Below are 21799 nucleotides of genomic sequence, written 5' to 3' on the forward strand. Positions count from 1 at the left end.
CAATGCCTAGTTTTGAATAGACGCTTGTGGGGTCTCTCACATTCATTGGCTGCATGGAGAAAGTCTGCATACCCTTTGAGGCCCTGTCGGGCTACATTGGCCTTATAAGGAAGGCCTACAATCCCGCAGATTAAGCCATTGCAGTGCTGCAAACAATGGCAGTTTTGCAGTCGTACCGAGCTGACCTGATAAAGGAGCTTGTCTGTGGGGAAGGGGCTCATCAGTAAGGTCTGAACTCCGCCAAGTCACAAAATTAGCCCTCTGTGCCACAAAGCAGATGGTCAATGCCATCGGCCATTTCATGACTGCATTTGGTTGCCACAGAGAGATGATCTGAAATGTAAAAGAAAGAGACAAAACCATTCTTTTAGACACACTGATGTCTCCGAAGGGCCTGTTCTTCCCTTGCCACAGTGGGGAGCTAGGGCTATCAACCAGTAGCCACTAGCCCCAGCCTAGCCTGCTGACCCCTTTACCACTCCGGGGCTAAAATCTGGGTGGCTGGCTGGTGCTTAAGGGCAGGTCCCCTAGGTGAGAGACAACCATCTCCACCAGGTGGGCCAGAAAGGAATCCTAATGCCATAGGGCTAGGGTTTTCAGGGATGCCCCTTTAGGGTCATGTCCACTGCTGCCTACCCTTCCACCTCTGCTGCTTCAGGGTTAAGCCATAACCACCCATGCTCCTGCCACTTATGTGTTGCCACCTCCTGTGTTAGCCCCTGCCAGCTTGCTGTTTCAGGACACTATGCGAGGTGAGAACAGCGAGAGGCTTACACCTCTCTCAGACCACCCTGGCAGCATGGAAGCTTCTGCCGAGTGTGTAACAATGGGTTCTGTGGGAAAAGGCTAAAGAATCCAGTTTGCCTCCAGTTCTCCTTCTTTCAGGGTGTGCTGCCCACTATTGGCACAGACCAAACCTTGTTCCTCAAGGAGGAACTTTTCTCACATCTGAGAAAGGGGCCTCCAGCTTTATATCAGGTATTTCTTGGTTCCCAAGAGGGACTTGAGCTATGCCCAATTTTAGACCAGTGTGCTCAAATTTGTATGCTGAATCATACAAGTCTGAGATGTTAACACTCAAGGTCACAGAGCACAGGAGACTCCCCTGGTTTGATTTTGGGTGATTTGTACCGGTGCCAGGTTCTTCCTTTAGGCCTAGATTTATTGCTTACCCTCACAAGGTGCATGGAGGCTGCTTTGGCATCATGAGGTCCCTAGGCCTCAACCCAGTGAAGTGTGTGCTTTTTCCCACCTTCTAGGGGATAGTTTGGGATTCAGCCATGATGTGGGCAGGTCTGTTGTAAAAGTCTGAATTTAAAAAATGACTAGTTCATTGATCTCAGGAACTACCTTTGGTGGTCCCCTTCATCAATCATTAGGGCGGTCTGTGTTTGCACCCTCTGTTCAGGTTGGTGCACCAGATCTGGCCCTAGGTAGAGACCAGATTTCTCTCACTGAGAGCGATTTACACCCCAGAGCACATGATTGGAAAGCACGCTTCCTGCTGAGGCCTGGGGAATGGCATCTCCACCCGTACATGGTGGAATGCATATGGCAGTTTTTGGCTGGGCAGAATTGGCTATGTTTAATTCTGAGGAGTTGACCCACTGTCCCCTGTGGCTTTCTTTTTTCCCTTCTGGATGGTGCTCCTTGAGGCTTTCCTGCAGACCGTTTCTTCCCTCCTGGGACATCTCAGTGATTTTCCAATCCCCCTTTGAGCCAATGGAGTCAGCCTCTAAGGAGTTTCTGACCCTGGAAACAGCTCTGCTATAATCCATTCGTCCAGCCTTTCTGCAGGCCTTCTGCCTTCCGTCCCACAAGTTGGCGAAGCAGGAGAATGCACCTGCTGTGCCCAGTTCGGGTTCTTAGCACTTACACCCGTTCCTCGAGTGCATAAGTCCTCTCCCTTTTTGTCTGCTTTGGTGGCCACAGCAAAAGCATTTCGGACTCCAAGTAGCACCTTTTGCTGAGAAGTGGTAGATATTTCCTAGGGCTATGAGATGTGCTGTGTGGCTTCACCTCTAGGGATTACAGCTCACTCCACTAGGTGTATAGTCTTGTCAAGCACTCTGGTTAGGGCCATTCCCCTCCAGGATATTTGTGCTATGGTGGGTTGGTCCGCACACACTTTTCAGGTTCTTTAATCTTGAACTGGACCCCACACCTGAGTCCTGGGTCTTGCTCTTGGCTCATTTGTGCTCTTTCACAACCTCTGGCATGTAGCAGCATTGGTTTTGGCATTCCCGTAGCATCAGCCATGATGCAGCATCGAGTTCCCTCGAATGGGAACTACACCAGGTATGACATAGATGCCATTTTTATGGTCTTGCTGGCATGTTCTGCTTCATCAATAAATCGGCATATTTTCACAAAGAGCTTTAGACACAACTTCCACATAGAATCGTTCCCATAGCGTCAACCATGATTCAGCATCTCATACCCTTCACAGGGAACTGGGTTACATATGTAACCTGATGTAGTTCAGTTAAATTTAACACCACTGAAAGAAAACGTACATTCTAAAATTTCTAATAAAAATATAAATTGAATTAAAGTTTTACTGTTTTCTTGATGTCATTATTATATTTGCACTGAGAATAGTTGTACGGTCGCAATACATTTTGACTATTCTAATGAATGAAAGCTACAAAAATAAGAAAAAACCTGGATACTATCATGAAGGCTTTCGTTACCAGTAAGCTAGTCAGCTTACATTAGTGCCCATCAGCTCATCATGTACTCATGTCCTGGAAAGTCTACGACTGTTTGTTAGGAATCTAATCACCTAACATGTTTATGTTGATGAGCTTTGTAGTGGTGTTCAAGCTTTTCCAGAAAGTTCCGTCTGGTAGCAGGCTATCACTGCAGTTAAATTGAAGACTCTCTTGATAGTTTGCTGGCGGCTAAGATGAATTAATTAAACAAGAGAGACTAGTGCCCTTTCTGGATAATATTGAATACCCCTGAGCTTAAAGGAAATACTATTATAAAATCATTTAAAATAGTCAGGTGATATATTATTTACTGTTGATGATATGAGTGGGTTGAGAAGACCTTCCTGACTTTCTGAGGAGGATTTTCAGGCTGAGGGAGTGTTTTCAATGTTTTTTCTTAGACAGATGTCAGAAATTCTGTGTTATGAGCTTAAGTGTTACGAGTTAAAATGCAGCATGAGTCTCTGATGCTGTTTAGAATAACACACTGAATCCATCACATGAAATTCTTCAGATACCACACAAGCTCTCCATCTTTGAAGATATTAAGAGCAATGGACAGGGAGAATAACTGCTCGTATGAAATTGCGCTAGACAAAATAACACATGCAGCATTTAATTAGGAAGAGAAAGCTTGTCATATTTCAGCCTTTAGGTAATTTTCATACTCCTCAAGTACATGACTGTTGAATATTTTACTTTCTTCAGTGGTATACCAAAGAGGAATTCAGTTAAGTATTTATAAGACACACACCCTGGCAAGGACAGTATAGAGAGGAACAAACCTGATCAGCACTCTTAAATATGCTGTGAGAATAAAATTTTTATTCCAGCCTTAATTTCAATATGCATTATGCACCTTGTTGTGGAAGGAACATGTATATTGCATGCTAAAAGTACTGAAGATGACATGCTGCTTAACATGACTTTAGGAAAGGCTGTGAAATTAACATTTATGCTGCAGGAAGATATTTTCATATGTGTTTCTCTTACAGCATATATGAAGGCACAGACACATAAAAAACTGTAAAAGGAAAAATAATTTTGGGGAAATATAAACTGTGTGTTTGCACTAAGCTTTAATCTTTCGATTGTTGTTAGGGAGAAACTGTAGCCCCTGTGGTTGTGTGGCTTAAATTCAGTTATCCACTGTAATTATTTAGGTTGCCAGATCATTTTTACCCCCTAATATTTGCAAAACTCATATAAATGTGCAGAATGCGCGGTTTGGGTGCTTTAGTATGGATAGATTAAAGTATATAGATTTTTTTTGTTGTTGTTTTTTGTTTATAGTATATTTAGTATATGAATTGTTTTTTTTAATAAATGTCCTGTAAAATAAGGTTTGTAAGCATTTTGCACAGAATATCAGTTTCATTGGAAAATTTTATTAGTAATACTATAATTTACCAAAACTTTTGACAACATGCTCTTTTATTCAGTAGATAAATTAAAGAACAGATTCTGTTCTATGTATCAATGTAGAAAGGAGCAGGTGGAATTACAGCACTGATGATGTCTATTCATCATATGCAAAAACCAAAACCATACTGTATAAACACAAGGCCTGAATTCTCATGTTAAGTGTTTTAAGAGGACTGTTTTTACTGCAGCATCACTCCAAACTGAAACCAGCTCTTCATATGAGCAGTGGTGATTATGAAAATTTCTTTCTTTAAAACATTGGCTAAGGTTATGAGATGTGAATGGAGCACCTCCACTATGCTATTTGTTATGTCGTGTTATGTTGTGTTGTGTTATGTTGGGATATGTTGTGTTAATTTCATGTTGTGTTGTGTTTTGGATGCTATGATTTGTATCCATCCTGTTTCACCCTGTGCCCAAGGTGACCTTTGATCTAGGAATGATGGCGTATAAGAAAAATCCATTTCTTTAGGGATATTTCAGGCACTAATGTTACTTACATGCTCTCTACTTGAGTCTTAATTATTAAAGAAGAAATGCCATTGAAAAATTTAAATATATGTCATACAGACCTCAACAGCAGAACAGTTTCACTTAGTCTGCTTTAAAGTTCACCTGGGGGTCAATCCAGCCCAAAAATAATGGGCATTCCAGTCTATAGCCAGGATTCTTACAGACAGATCACAGCATCTCCTTAAATTCAGAGAAAAGATATTGAAGCACAGCAATGCAATGCTGTAGGTTACACTCTGATTACTATAATTTCTCTCATTTGTATAGAATAAGAAGCTATGTTGATTTCCATGATTAGAAATGACAGATAAGAGAAATCTGTTTGTCAACATTATCCATCAGTCTGATTCCTTCATTAGTGTGATGAGATTTAATAGGCAACAGAGCGCAAAACGTTAGCAGAAGCTTGTAATCAAACCATTTGCCTCCTTTCACTCTCTCTGTAACTAACCTCATTTGGATCATGCTGTGTGTTGTCCCCACGCGTTCCCCCTCATGCCTGCATGGCAGTGAGTGTTATTAAGTCTCTCTCCCACACCTATACAACCCTGTTGCTGCAGGTTAATAAAATAATCATTCATAAATAAAAGTAATCAAACCTCAACTCAAACCTAATTATCCCATTTAAAAAAACTTGTAACCTACTACTGTTAATTATATTGACCATGGCCAAATTTACACCATGGATTGAATCCTTCTTAATCAAATAAGCCAGCATACATTTGTAAAGAAAGACAATATATTTGGTTACCACACACAGAATGAATGTTGTTTTTTCCCCCATTATCCATAAGGACCTAGTATTACATACTAAAAAAGCAACCTGGGAGTGAGACATAAGACTAAAATGCTGGTACATGCATCATTCACATAACCATCTGTGACTTCTTTTATTTTGTTTTCTGTCATGAAGCTGGAAACGGGGTCACTGTATAAAAATGCTTGACGTCTTGAAATGTAGTATTCATCTGATTTATTTAAAAGTATTGTCTCTATGTCAGGAGTGCAGTGTCGTACACTGAGAATATTAATCACACAATTTGTGCACAAGCACTTTTTGGAGCGATATTTACAGCTTATGCCAGAGGGAGATTTGATAACCCAAAGTGCCAGCAACACAAGCTCCTAATGAGATCTACTCAGAAAAGACACAGAGAAAATGCATCATATTGTAACAGCCAAAAGCATATTAATAAATGTTTGAAAAATAAAAGTTTTTGATCTATAACTTTAGCAGGTAGTCAGTTCAGATTAATGACAGATTTGGATTTCCTGCTCACATCTCAAAATGCTAAGAAAAAAAAATATTATCAAGAATTTAAGAAATTGTTTCTCTCATATTTATAGTAAAACATTATTTACAGTTCTGAAATATCTAATATCTAACAAAAAGTGTCTTTGGGTGATTGTGTCCTGTGATGAGTGGTCACCTGGTCCAGGATGTTCTCCGCCTTGTGCTCTGAGTCCGTTTGGATAGACTCTGTACTTTCTGTCACCCTGTGTAGGATGTTTTATTGTGATGTTTTATTAAGTGACTTGATTAGGATGCACATTACTTTGCCTTTTTTTCAGTGGTTTGCTCTGTCAAAACACTGCCTTATTAAGTGGCATCAAAAAAAACCCTAAAACAAATTCCTACCCTGTTTGTGTGCAAAACTAAAATTCACAAAAAATTTATGTAAAATTTACATTCAAGGCATTTAGCAGCAGCTTTATTCATAGTGACTTACAGAAGTGCTTTGAAATCTCAGTCAATAGTTACACCCATACTGGTTCACAAAATCACAGACTGAGACAACTATCAGTCTAATTGTCTGTAGTTAATTGTTATTTTAGTGTAAGTTTAAGTACTTCAGGAAGTCTTTAGACATCATTTAAAGACTGCCAGTTCTCGGTGCTTTTGTGTATTAATTTTGTACCAGGTGTTTAGCAAATAATTTAAAGTGAAAAAAGATATTTTACATAATGGGGACAGGTGACTTACATTTCTTAACAATTTAGTGCGAATATCTACATGTTTTTTATTATTATGAGTAGAATTAAGCACATTGTGAGTTTAGCAGTTGAACTAAATATAAAAATGAATTGATGTGTTAAAATATTCAAAAGCATGTTGCTGGAGTGTTTCTAATGCACTTTGTTGTCTTGCTACTGAAGTAATTAAGGAAGTTACACAGTCAATACCACAACTAAATAGTGTTTTAATGTTCTACAGGCTCTGGTTACCATGGTGATAATTAAGGGAACACAGAACTGAGGCTGATAGCAGACAAAAAAAAGGAAAAAAGAAGGAAGTAGTAATCCAATTAAAATCCTACATGCAATAGAAATAGGAGAAGTGTAAAGGGATACTAGAAAAGTAAATTACTTAACAATATTTTGCCGGAGCTTTACTGAAGTTTCAAAAACACAGGAACATCAGTGTAGAGAGAGTCACATCATTAGAAGGATACAAATGAGAACAAGAACCCTATACTGTTTATAGAAATATTCTAGATATATTCTCTTTATATTGCTGTAAAAAAAAATGCATACAAAAGAATACATGTATGTAAAAAGGTTTTTTTTTAAATTATAATATAATAATATCTTATGTCTATATAAATATCTAGCACCACAAAAAAATATTATGAAAGTGTTATAATAATGTGGTAGAATAAATAAATGAGAAACTTCAGCCCTAAAATATTAATAAATATTGAATATTATAAGCTAAATGGCTAACAATTAGAATTTTATATCAAGGTTGACCAGCAGACAAAGTAAATCTTTGTTGGACCAATGGTAAACCTGTATGGAGAACTAACTGACTGATGAAAGATTTTTGCTCTCACAAATAGAATAACATTCAAATTGTATTTCACTAGTCATTTTTTCACCCAGGTGATAGATACATAAGTAATAATTGAGAATCAGTTCACCTTTGTGGTTGACGTTAAGTATAAAATTCAGCTATTAGCTCAAAGGATATCCTGTTATACAAACATCTTCATGGTAATCAGAAGAAGGCATTGCATTTTTGTTTTATTTTGTTTTGTTATGAGAAATAAGTGGACCTTTCAATCAAAAACCTTTTTTAACTTAAAATAAAAAAATGTGGTCTAGTTGTAAATATTTACTGTAATTATTTTGTAATAAATAATTAAAATAAAATATAATAAAATATAATAAAATATAATAATAATAATAATAATAATAATAATAATAATAATAATAATAATAATAATTTTTATTATTATTATTATTATTATTATTATTATTATTATTATTATTATTATTATTATTATTATTATACTTATTGTGATTTCATTTAAATAGCCCTTTCTATTATTAACATATTGTTTTCTAATCAGAATACAGTAGTGTAATTCACTGTATAATTACCACAGCTAAAATGATATCAGAAAAGCTGTTTTTGTGTTTTTTTACATTGCATACTTTGATGAATGTCATAAAGTGTCAGTGTTCTCGAGCCCTTCTCGCACACATCCACAGTAAGAGAAAATACTGTTATATAAATCACAAAAAATGTTAATATGGCAGCGCTGTTGGTACATATCATAAACGTTATGTAAAAATGTTCTCAGAACACCCCGAAGCTTGACAGATTGTGCGTTCAATATAACCAGATGTTCCTAAAACCATTTAGAAATGTGCAGTAATTATTAGCTGGGCAGCAGCAGTTTATATCATCCATCTCTTTGTATCCTTCTCTGCCCAGATACTGTGCCACTGCTGTTCGAAATATTAGACTGTTTTTAATAAAAACACAAGCCTCTTTTTCTGTCACATCTCTCGCCTGACTAATACAACATCTGTTAGGAATTTTTGTCTCTCTTTCTCTTGCTGTGTGTGTGTGTGTGTGTGAGTGTGTATGTTGGTGGGTGGGTGTCTGCTTCAGTAGATTTGTCACTTTAACACACAGAAATGTCTGTGTTTGCAGCCAAAGCTCTGCTCTGATATGTGTTAAGGTTAACTTGTCTTCGCTATGTGTAATGACATCACCACACTCCAAAATACAGCTGTTTCATATTCCAGACTCCTGACTTTATTCCAATTTTTTTAAATTCCTGCACTACAGTATTATCATTGCATCCATTTTCCTTATATGTGAATAAAAGAGGTTGTTGTGTAAACAGGAGAGAACACAATGCTTCTGTCTTCAGAGATTAAGATATGTATAGCAAATTAAGGGATGGAGAAAAAAAATCTCGAGAAACATATTTCCTAACACCTACAAAGCTTTAATGCATGTTTAATCAGGTCTAAAATAATGAGAACAAGAGTGCCTGTAAACACAGGAGAAAAAAAAAGATAGGGACCAAAAACAGGTGCTATTTTTAAGTCTAAGTATTCAGCCGTGTTCCAAGAACAGTTACTGCTCTGAAGGGAAATTCATGAACAATCCAAACAGTGTGAATTTGCACTGAATTGCAAGTTGAATCCAACATCATCTCATGTGCTAACTCAGACTGTATTATTTAGAATACTATACAAACTATACAAGATGTTAATACAGATGTTAATGAAGAGCTCACTTTAGGAGTTCTTTAGGAGAACTAAGTGGTGAAAGGTATCATCTTGTTTTCTTTTATGAAGAGAATAAGCAGCATGTTCTTAGCTCACTGCTATGCAATTACTCTCACTGTTATTAGTCAGAGCTATGAGAGGTCAGACTGATGTATGGACCTTAGGCACAAGATAAACTAGGAAAGGGTTTTGAAAGCACTTATCCCTGAGCTCTGGATGTGGACAGATATCTAAGAAGCAATGTGAATTAGACCAGAGGTTGCAGATCCAGCACTAAGCATTTGAGCTCTTCTGCTCTATTAGATGCATTTAATGTAGATGGATTATTAGCTCTCTTGGTCTTTCTGAACACTGAATACTTGAAATGTTAGGTTTGGTGACCTCTTCTAGGCTGAAATCACCAGCCTTAATAGCAGAGGCAGGAACTGAGGTAGACACTTTGAATTACAGTACTGTTTCTCTTTGAATGTGTTCGTGTAAACGACCGTACTGATACAGAGAAGCGATGCTGGAACACAAGGCTGCATGCAAGAGGCGCATTTCATTTTAATTTGATAAGGGAAGGCTAAAATGAGCATTTTGATATGATTCATATGTCAACAAGTCTTTAATGATATTTTAATGACTCATAAATTAATCAAAACATTGATGACACTGATCAGAGAAATCTGTATTCAACAAAACAAACACACATATGCACTATTTACTGCACATGCAGAATTTATTCAATTCTGCATGATTACAGTGTGTCACTTTTTGTCTTCAATCCTTGTGCTACACAATGGATTTAACAAATAAAACTCTTGAACCTTGAATCTTGAGTGTGTAGGAAAAATAGGAAGGGATTCAATATCTTTCCGTGCACAACAACTGCTTTGGTCTTTAGATCAAGTCTGACCAGCTGGATCTTCTGTTCTGACAGGTGGTGTGTCAGATTGCGGCAGCCATGACAACATCAGCTGGACACGCCACATGATGTCTTAGCTCAGCTGAAGCTGTCCATCCTCCTCCGGCCATCCTCTCATGGGGGAGGACAAAAAGATGAGTGTCACTAGATGTCGGTCCTTCAACCTTTTGGCCATCATCTTGCTCCTGTTTTCCTCTGCAGGTAAGAATGAGGGTCTGACTGTAGAAGCATGCGACAGAACACATGTTTTTCACTCCTGAATAACTGACACTTTAGGAGAATGAAGAAAAATTAGTGTATACGGTAAATATTACAGACTCTGCTCAAACAAGTCTTTATTCAGAGAAACGATTTATCGTTCTTTTAATAGTTTAGTTTTAAAAAGGATGCATAATATTTTTGCATAATAAGTTGCAATAATATTGGCACCTCTAAAGAGTATTTAAAATAAATATCAGTTAGCAATAAATGATAATCATTTTGAAAATAAAATTACACTCTTAAAAATTAAAACACTTTTAATATATCAAACAAACAATTTAGTCAGGAAGAAGACCAATGATCATACTGAAAAACAAAACAAAACAAAACAAAACAGTGTGTTAATGCAAAACTAGTTTCCATATTATTTTTATATTATTGCTTGTTATTTCAAATCTATTATCAGAATTCGGTAAAGCTGCTGTGTGATCATTTCTCTTCTCACTATACAAGAGAAATTGAAACTGTTTTTGCTCATTATGGCAATTGTGTGAGGCTTCTTGGAGAAAACCTAATTGCCTAATTGTTATGCCTCGTAGTTAAACACAGGGAGACTTGATAACTAAATCATTTTTTTGTTTGTTTCTCTGTGAGATCCTACACATTAGGAAAAACTGAACACAGCAAAATCCATTTATGAATGAACATGAATGCATGGAAGGAAACAAACCTGCCCCTGAGTCTAACCTTATTCAGTGTTTGTTTTCAAAAGCACACTGTGCTCATGACACATCAGGGAAACAGATTTTACTTCATCCAGCCGTTCTGAAGGTGTTATTAATATATTTCTGGCCATGGTTGTCTTTATTTTATAGTAAATGAGTCTTGATTCTGAATGAACAGGCTTGTATAAATGCTTAAATGGAAAGACGTCATCTTTTAAATCTAAGTAATTTGCCAACTTAAAGAAGGTCATCTTTGTTTTTTTTGAGAGCTGTGTCTTTTTTTTTTTATTCAAATGAACAGATCCGACTTCTCTTCTCTATATATTTTCTTTGACGTAGTTCAGGTGCAGCACATGAAAGAGAGCAGCTGCTGCAGCACTTTCATCTGTGTGGTAATTACTTGAGATCCTCTGGCTTTCTCCACTTGTTATGATTTTCTCATCTCAATTTACGTCTGGACACACTGACACATCCCAGGAGTTGAAGGGTTAATCTTCTGATTTTTGAAACAGCTCTTTCCCTTTATTGAATATTATCTTGCCTAGATGTGAAATTGTATTTTGTTTAAAAAAAATCTGTCAAGATCTAAGGCGCATACAGGTAGGATGCAAATGCAGGGTTTGTTTAAAACACCTGCATCAGGAAAGGTTTCAAATTCATGAAATGAAACCGGCCCAAATCAGGAGATCAGCAAACAGACCAAAACAATCAAACTAAGATAAGAAACACAGAATGAGCAGGATCAGTAGCATGATGTAACACCGTTAGTGTGACTGATTGACAGCCTCAGGTCATGATGATCAGGATCTGGGTGATGTGATGTGAAGTGATATAATGTGATGTGATGTGATGTAGCATAACTGTACTTCCTGTGTCCTTACTATCTGTTTCCTGCAGCTCTCTCGGCTCATTTTCGGGTGTGTGAACCCTACACTGACCACAAAGGCCGGTATCATTTTGGATTCCACTGTCCTCGCCTGTCAGATAACAAGACCTACATGTTCTGCTGTCACCACAACAACACTGCCTTCAAGTACTGCTGCAATGACACTGAGTTTCAAACCATCATGCAGGTCAACCTCACAACCACTTTGGATGGATTTTCACACAAGTAAGTAAATTAATGGGAGAATGTATTTGCGTCTTACTATGTTCTGTTCTAAAAGCATGCACATCATCCATTTTTATGATGTTTTCCACTATTTATATCATTTTTATATTATTATGTCTTGTATCCCACGTTATCCAGACACGATTTTAATATTAGTATAAGCTAAGAACGTGTGACACATTTTCAGCGACATTACATTCTCTCTACCTTGCTTGTTGACTAGACAGCAGTGCTAAATCCTTCCCACTGAGAACACAGCAAATAGCAAAAGCTCCAGATGGATGGTGGAGCAAGTAACTGACATTTAGATTGCATGAAGCATAGATAGAGGGATTATCAACCTGGCACCAACCCCATGCAGCCCACACAGATAGAAAACCAAGATTACATGATAAACCTGGACCTTGCTGCTCTTGGAACAGCATCTCATTTCCTACGCAAGTCTTTGCTGTTAAAATGAAGTTGCAAATTTTCTGAGATGAACAATGTCAAGTCATTTCTACATTTAAAAAAAAAAAAAGAAATGCCGAATTAAGTAATGCTGCCCTCATGCACTCCTTTACCTTTCACCCAATAAAGTTATTATCACAGTTTACCAAGGATAGAAATTGTTCTTGTCTCCCACACAGTACGTCTCCCTTACTAATGGTCATGCCAGACTCTGTTCACCTACTGTGCTCTCAGGCATTATAAAAGCATTGTGTGAGGAAAGGAAACCTGGGGAGAAGCCATTTCATTCACATTTGCGGTCAGCAGGACATAGCCAGTGATATTTATCATTGCCCTTAGGTTACAAAAAAATAGACCCCAGCCTCTCATAATCAGCTCAGCAGTGGAGACTATTTGTCAAAGCAAGCTCATGCATAACAATGAGAAAAAAGAAAAAGTGGTTTTATCTACAGACTGTTATCGGATAAAATGAGCATATTACACAAGTAAACCAAATGCATGTAAAAGCCAGAAGTATTTTAAAAGAACTTCATTCATTCATTCATTCATTCATTCATTCATCCTGCTCGGGGTTACGATGGATCCAGGGTTTGTCACAGGAACAGTGGACGCAAGGCAGGAACTTACCCTTGATAGAACTAAAATGATAACTTTCTCCAAGTACTGCTATCTCTAAAAGCTACACTGATGGGGATTTGGCAAGAACATAGTTTATCAAAGTCAAAAATATCTCTATATATACAGTATATTGCTGCAGGCAGCTAAAAAAAGTAAACAAAATAATCAAAGCTCTCTTCACCAAGGCAACCAGCCATTTTAAACCAAGTTTAGGTCTTGAAGGTCCTAATTCATGACCATTACTGAACAGACACTCCTGTTCTTACCTCATGCCCTCTGTGTTATGTTGCAGTAACTACACAGCACTGGTTGGAGTGTGGATCTATGGCTTTTTTGTCATGGTGCTGCTGGCACTGGACTTCCTCTACTACTCAGCCATAAACTACGAGGTGTTCAGGGTGTACCTGGAGAAGTGGGGGCTCGGGGGCCGCTGGCTGACGCAAGCTCGCAGTCAGTGGCAAAGGCCTGAACAGGAGGAGAGTCAGGGGCAGCTTTCTCATCCTGGAGCTCCAGCAGGATTATCACACCACCAACAAACACACTATCACTCCCAGTCCAGACACAGCCTGAAGCCAGAGGCCCAGAGTCCAACACACACTGCACACAACACATCAATTGCCTGGTGAGTGTAACACTTTACTCTACACTAGATTTCCGATAGGCTTTCATAACATAAGTGTATGTTAAGTAAGTCTGACCAAATAATATACTATATTTCACATTTTCCAATTGTATGTCAGTCACCATAAAGCTAGCCTATCAATGATGTTCACTTAAAAAGTAGGCAAAATTTTTTTTCTTATTTCTGTCATTCCAGAAAATATGCTAAAAAACCCCACAGTGGATTGTCAATTAAAATATGTCTCAGATCCAGTGGTCATCTAATGTTGACTAAGCTGGAAAAAGTTTTCTCTGACATTAAGTGGAAAGGTACAGAATGACTTTTTACTGGAGAGTTTTATCTGTTCATTTAAGGAAAGGATGCAGCGACAGCGTTCTGTCTGAAAAGGTCACCTTCGAGCGATATATAACTGCTCCTGCATCTTCTGCATCTCTAACATTTACAGGATAAATTATCAGATGATTTTCATGCAGGGAGAACACTCAAATCCACAGACAGACAGCGAGAAACAGTAATGCAAATCAGCAGAGAGACACATGCACATACAGTGAGGGAAAAAATTATTTGATCCCCTACTGATTTTGTACATTTGCCCACTGACAAAGAAATGATCAGTCTGTAATTTTAATGGTAGGTGTATCTGAACAGTGAGAGGCAGAATAACAAAAAAAAAAAAAAATCCAGAAAAGGTTATACATTGATTTGCATTTTAATGAGTGAAATAAGTATTTGATCCCCTATCAATCAGAAAGATTTCTGGCTCCAAGGTGTCTTTTATACATGTAACGAGCTGAGATTACAGTAGGAGCACTCTCGGGGAGAGTCACCTGTCCACAGAAGGAAGCAATCAATCAGATTCCAAACTCTCCATCATAGCCAAGACCAAAGAGCTGTCCATGGATGTCAGGGACAAGATTGTAGACCTACACAGGGCTGGAATGAGCTACAAGACCATCGCCAAGCAGCTTGGTGAGAAGGTGAGAACAGTTGGTGCGATTATTCCCAAATGGAAGAAACACAAAAGGACTGTCAATCTTCCTCAGTCTGGGGCTCCATGCAAGATCTCACCTCATGGAGTTTCAATGATCATGAGAACGGCGAGGAATCAGCCCAGAATTACACTGGAGGATTTTGTCAATGATCTCAAGGCAGCTGGGACCATAGTCACCAAGAAAACAGTTGGTAACGCACTACGCCGTGGAAGACTGAAATCCAGTAGCGCACGCAAGATCCCCCTGCTAAAGAAAGCACATGTACAGGCTCATCTGAAGTTTGCCAGTGAACATCTGAATGATTCAGAGGAGAACTGGGTGAAAGTGTTGTGGTCAAATGAGACCAAAATCCAGCTCTTTGGCATCAACTCAACTCGCCGTGTTTGGAGGAGGAGGAATGCTGCCTATGACTCCAAAAAGACCATCCCCACTGTCAAACATGGAGGTGGAAACATTATGCTTTGGGGGTGTTTTTCTGCTAAGGGGACAGGACAACCGCACCACATCAAAGGGACAATGGATGGAGCCATGTACCGTCAAATCTTGAGTGAGAACCTTCTTCCCTCAGCCAGGGCATTGAAAATGGGTTGTAGATGCAAAGAGGGAGTGAGCCCAAATTCCTTGAGATGTCAGATGTGTGCAAACCTGGTGGCCAACTACAAGAAATGTCTGACATCTGTGATTGCCAACAAGGGTTTTCCACCAAGTACTAAGTCATGTTTTGCAAAGGGGTCAAATACTTATTTCACTCAATAAAATGCAAATCAATGTAGAACTTTTTTGAAATGTGTTTTTCTGGATTTTTTTTGTTGTTATTCTGTCTCTCACTGTTCAGATAAACCTACCATTAAAATTACAGACTGATCATTTCTTTGTCAGTGGGCAAACATACAAAATCAGCAGGGGATATACTGTACTATAGCACTATACATTTCATCACAATATACCTCTATACTACAGCAGTACATACTGTAGTATCTGTCGTTGTTATGTAAAAGGGATTGCACATTTCAGAGACAGCTCATTTTTGTGATTGTTCTTCATAGACACAAACCATGTGTCAACATATTGCTTTGAATTGTCTGTTTGAGGTCATTGAAGACAGTCTAATCCAGTCCTCAGGGACCATTAGGGGAATTAATAGAACTGGTTCCAAGCCTGAAGAAAACATCTGCTGTCGGGTTGAAGACTCGTAAGGTCACTGACTAAAATATAACTTAATGTCTTATTTGAGGACTTATGATGTACTTGGGAATTAAAGCATTAAAACAAACAACTAGATAGACAGAGTATGCTAAGCCAATGTGATGTCACTGTATAGGAGAGCTGCAAGAGTTTTTTCTTTTCCTGGTATGGGTATGGCATTAGAAAGCACTAGAAATAGCTTTACATGGCAAGTTTCTGTGTGTTGTTCCATTAGGATAACAAGAGGCAACTCCTGGGAATGTTTAGAGGGAACAGGATTATTCTGCTGTTTATTAGTAGTTGCATTGTGTTCCATCAGTTTGTTCCCTGTGTGACGTAATATTAAGGTGAACTGAAGGCTGCATGAAAATGCTGTAATTGATGCAATTTTACTTACAAGGTAATGGTTGTTGTTGTTGGTGGTGATGGTGGTATTGTGTGTTTGTACATTTCCTAAACAAAGAAAAACATACCTAATTATATGGAATGGCACATTATATGGAATTCTTCAGAGGCTTTACTTCTTTCTAAATACTAGATAACTGTATAACTGTGGTAGCCACCCGGATACCTCCTTGTTCACGTGTGCATGCATACCAAGACCTTGCAGCAAAGTCACTTTGTGATGCATGATGCAGTATTTGCAATAAATATTCCTTTTATGCAACCATCTGTCCCTGGAAAGTTTGCACAGAACCTTTTCATGGGTTCTAACTGATAAGGAAACACCTAACAAGAATTTATATAACATCCTGTTTAATCCTACTATAGTGGGAAAAGCCACATGGATTGCATATGTCACGGGAACAATATTCACCCAAGGTTTAAGCTTTAAAGTGTTCAGAAATGAGTACACATGCACCACTGGGAGAGAGAGTGTTAACATGGATAAAGTAAGGGGTGATGCCAAGGAGCAAAAGCGGCTTATCTCTAAATAATGAATTAGAGACACTCCTCATACAGTGACATGTCATAGTAGGGACTGAGGGTCCAGCTCTTGTAGAGACCATGATAAGGAGCTCAACATATCTTTCCTCTTTTTGGAAAATTAGCAATTAACTAAAACCACTCCACTGCTCACACTACTCCTCAGAATGTCCAGCATCTCTAGCAGTGCTGGATTTATTTTGCCGATATGTGTGCTTTCTACATATTTGCAGATCAGTAGTAGCTCAGAGCTTAATGACTCTGGATTATTGATCAGCAAGTCAGGGTTTCAAGCCCCAGCACTTCCAAGCTGCCCCTGTGGGGTCCAAGAGCAAGACCCTTAACCCTCTTTGCTCCAGCTGTGCCACATCATACTGTAGATGACCCTGTGCTCTGACCCCAACTATGTGGATATACAAAAGAAAGAATTTCTTTTGCAATGTGTATGTGTATATAGTAAGGACATAGGACTCCAGGCTCCCTGCAACCCTTCCTTGATTATATGCAGTAGTAAAAAAGAGTCACTCCATATCACAACACTGCTTTGAATTACTTTTATCTATCTAGGTTATTCCACATAAATTAATATTCCCCATTATTATTATCTATGTTTATTCCACAGCAGTGTGACATCTAATTAAAATCCATTTAAAATCTTGTAAATGTTCTCATAGGGACATTTAGAATAGGAATTAAAATCTCATTAAATTGATGAACATATTGCTAATATATATCTTATCTAATAATCTGAAGGTCAGTGCCCATATTTGCATGGCATATTGTATTAAGCCAGCACTAGGGGGCATGGAAATGAATGCTCCACACAGGTGGGTTCAGGATGTTTGCAGGTTTGTAGTGAAGAAACTTGTGTCTCACTAGGGGAGGCTTTCTCGGCTTCTTGTTGTGCTTATCAGTCGTCACTGAACGTGAACGTTTGTGACTAGCAAGCTGTTTAGACCGCTGTGCTTAGGCCTGATTCTGCTCCGTACCAAGGTCTAATAGTGGCAGCTGAGCTCACTGTGTCAGCATTATTCTGCTTCAGACACTGTGTGGTGAGTGACAGCTCATACAGGCTAGTAATGCTAACAAATAGAAACTGACTTTAATGGATACTCTAGCATTTAAAATGCTTGTATTATACAGCAAGCAGATACTGAGCTAGAACAGGTTGAACTGAGCCTGTTCTGTTTTTGAAGGAAAGGATACCTACAGCATCAACCATCAGATTGCTGCATGAACATGGTGTTTATTGCAAATTCTGTCTAATGAATCAGTAGATGCATAAAATGTAGAACATATTAAAATCATTTAATTCTCTAACCTTAAGTCAAGCATTTAACAGAAGTTAAATGAAAGACTCAGGTGTCAAAAACAGTAAAACCTTTTAAGGAAAAGATTTTTAAAAAAGTATGAGGCCAATTAAATCTAATTACCAAATAAGTTTATTTGGTGTTTAATTTTAATAAGCCTCTTCTGTCCCACTTCTACTAATATTTTGCTAGGATTCTTCACATACAATGACCTAATGGTTACCATTTCAAGAATTAGGTCATCATATGTGATTTTTTTCATACAGTTAGACACATGCTGGATGACAGTTTGCCTGCTAATTCTGTTCTAATTGATGAGCTGTTAACTATAACAATATATATATATATATATATATATATATATATATATATATATATATTTTAAAAGCTAAATTAACTGAAATTAAAGGAAATGAAAGTTTGAAATGAGTGAAAATGTCTAGAAATAGGTTTAACCATCTTATATAATTGTAATCTTAGATAAATAATGAAGGAGAACAGATTACAGATGATCATCATGATGAAGTAAATGATGGAGCAGATAAACATTCTGCACTGTTGCAGGTGATGAATATATTTATAGTTTGTGGATTACACTAATACTGCAGTAAATTATTTCTGTTCATGAGAGCAGACAGAATATCTTTGATGTTAAGAAAAAAAAAAGATTTTGCATATGTTGCTTTGTAAATAAAAGCAAGCCAGCAGTAGAATAGTCTGGCTCTAGGCTGTGGCAGTGTCTCTGCAGACCAGTTCAGGGCAGGCAGGTTAACTTTTGCATCCCAACTGAGGACTGAGAGCCAAGTGGTCTGGCTTACAGTCAGATACAGACATCTAAAAAACCCCTGGGATTCAGAATGAAGCTGAGGAAACAGTATTTGGCTGGCCTGTAGCAGAGAGGGCAGTCAGAACTTGGGACATGCCATTATTTTAGCTATAAATACACCATAAACCAAAACAGACAGGGAAAGGCATTGGAAGTGCTCCTTCTGGACATGTTTATATCAGTAACTGTGCCATGCTTCTTTCACTACTGCTGGGAAACTGAAGACTGCATAAGAGAAATACTTTACACCAGGAGTGTCTAATCTTATCTTAAGGGCTTTTCATTCCAAGTGAGCAGAAGCCGCACCTGAGTCCATTCAAAGCCAAGATGAACTGTTTAAATAGGCGGAATCAGGTGTGGCTTCTGCTCGATTGGTGTGAAAACCTGCACACAGATTGGTCCTCTGCAGAGAAGATTGGTCACTCTTGCTTTGGATGCCCATCATTATAGATTTTAATGTCATGACTCCTATAATAAAGGCTCTGAAAAGATCTGATGCTCTAAAACAAGAATGTGAATATCAGTATTAGCAATTAGAATATTAGAATAAGTTATAAACTAACTTAAATACTAACAATATTCACATTCGTTTGTTCATTTTTAATTTCAGAAGGTCAGATAAAAAGAATTGCAAGTGCATTAAATAATAGTTACTGTATATACAATATATTGTTTAATAATGATTGATTATTTTAAAATTTAAAATAGATAAAAAAACAATTATTTGATAATAATTAAATCTGGAATGATTTGTTTACTGATATTCTAATATAATCATAGTAATCAGTATTTATAATTTATATATACACTCTATAAAATACATGGTAAAAAGAATCTCACTGAGACAAAAGCATCCTATATATTTATTGTTAACTCAGAGCTAATGTCTTATCTAGCAGCACCATCAGGCCTGAAAAAACAACCATTAACAAATCACATACACAGTTCCTTTATTCTTTAGTATTGAATGTAAGGGAAATGTATGCTATAGGTAGCATAGCATGCAGACTTCATGCAGTGCTTCAGTCACACTGAGTGTGTTGAACTGAATTTCATAAAAAAACTCATTGTCCTTGTTCTTGTTATTAACTTTCATCATGATGGTATCAAGATACAGCCAGAACACAATGTAACACGGTTTCTTTCTACAGAACAAACTGACGAGACACTAAGTGTGTGTTGTAGATACCATAACACATCATAAAGCTAATTCTAGTGTTGGATCAGTTACTCGAGCTAAATTACAGCAAACAACACCATGTGTGATCTGTGTGTGAACATGAATTAATTAGTAGGTGTTGACTGAAAGACGGCAAATTAATAATCATTTTTATTCCATGTTATTTCCTATAAACTATTTTTATTCTCCCTGCACTGCACTTCCTGTGCATTATGGGTTGATATTTTGGATCCTTTACCTAAAAACATATTTGATAGAATAAAATTTTGATATATAAGATATGATCTTTACTGGAAGTGGTGGACATGGTATAGTTCAGCTATTCTTGTACAAACATTTCTAATAAAGAAACAATAGCAAGGCATAGCAATCTGTGCCATTAATCAAATGTATTAAACCAATTACAGAATGAGAAGAATTTACCAAATGCTAACATTGCTAATTCATGAAGAATGCATCATGAGCACATAATTATTGTTTAATCCAAATCTTCACAGAATGCTATAACTGATAGAATCATGATCTCCTCATTTACTTTAAAAATGCTAATGTTTTCAGGGACGTGACTTGAGGGCAGATTGAGTGCACTCTTGAGCTTCCTACAATAATGTTGAGTCATTTTATGCTTAAGCACTCTCCTACTTGACTGAGGTTTGGCTGGGAACCAATTCATATTAGTTCTGCCCTAAAACACATGAAAATAGACGCCACATTTTTTTCTGACTGCTGCTCATTTTATTGCCGAGCAGCTGAATCTAATCATAGAAAAGAAACAGCTGGCCTCTTGTGTGTCTGTGAGTACAGATACCCTGTGATTGGGTAGTGTCGCTGTGATTGACAGGGAAGATAGTAATGCCATCCCTTCTACAGACAGTTTGCTCTCATGGACTTCCAATTATGCATAAAGTTCATGTTTAAAAAAAAATGAAAGTCTAACAACTACATCCCCCTCACTCAAGTCTTGAGAATTTTAATTTGACAAGATCAGGATCCATCTAACAACCTACTAATGAGAACAAATAGTTGAAGTAAGTGGAGGCAAAAACTTGGTCGTGTGAGAGTGAGAAAAAAATGTGGGACAGACAAAAAAAGAAAGGACTTTAATACGGTGAGCAGATGCAGAGAGATTTTAGGATTTGCACACAAGACAGACAGTGGAATGAAAATAAAACAGGGAAAATAATGGTTATGAATTAGATGAGACACTATAAGATGTGTTTTCCAAAAGGCTGTAAGAATGTCTGAGGTCAAATGATCCAAGATGTTAAAATCATTTAAAAAAAAAAGACTATTTGCCTCCTTACCATTTTCTCCTTGTTACATAAATATAAAAGCATGTTACAGATGAGAAATGACAGTTTGTAGATCACTGATCTGTTACATTCTGAAAAATAAACTAATATAAACAAAATTATAATTAACAGAGAAACAAAAAATAATATTGTTGCTTAAATCTTTTGAATATTCCATAACCAGCCTTGAATTATAACATGAACAAGTTTTTTTTTATTTGTATTTGCAATATTCATTTTGTGCTTGAAGACAGTGGGAGAGAAAAAGTAG

At 37.4% G+C, this 21799-nt stretch overlaps 1 protein-coding gene across 2 annotated transcripts in view; it reads left to right on the top strand.

Annotated features, from left to right (window-relative positions):
- The window catches only part of shisal1b (shisa like 1b), a 36443-nt gene that overhangs the window by 11550 nt on the left and 3094 nt on the right, over positions 1 to 21799 (top strand). The window contains exons 2-4 of one of the 2 annotated variants that reach the window (XM_058407407.1): positions 10105 to 10290; positions 11913 to 12126; positions 13487 to 13816. In XM_058407407.1, the coding sequence (XP_058263390.1) occupies positions 10206 to 10290; positions 11913 to 12126; positions 13487 to 13816 (629 nt within the window). In that variant the 5' untranslated portion in view covers positions 10105 to 10205. Of the gene's footprint in view, positions 1 to 10104; positions 10291 to 11912; positions 12127 to 13486; positions 13821 to 21799 lie in introns of those variants that run through there. The other variant, XM_058407406.1, reaches the window with a different exon arrangement.

Source organism: Hemibagrus wyckioides, linkage group LG14 (genome assembly GCF_019097595.1).
Source record: "Hemibagrus wyckioides isolate EC202008001 linkage group LG14, SWU_Hwy_1.0, whole genome shotgun sequence".
NCBI lineage: Eukaryota > Metazoa > Chordata > Actinopteri > Siluriformes > Bagridae > Hemibagrus > Hemibagrus wyckioides.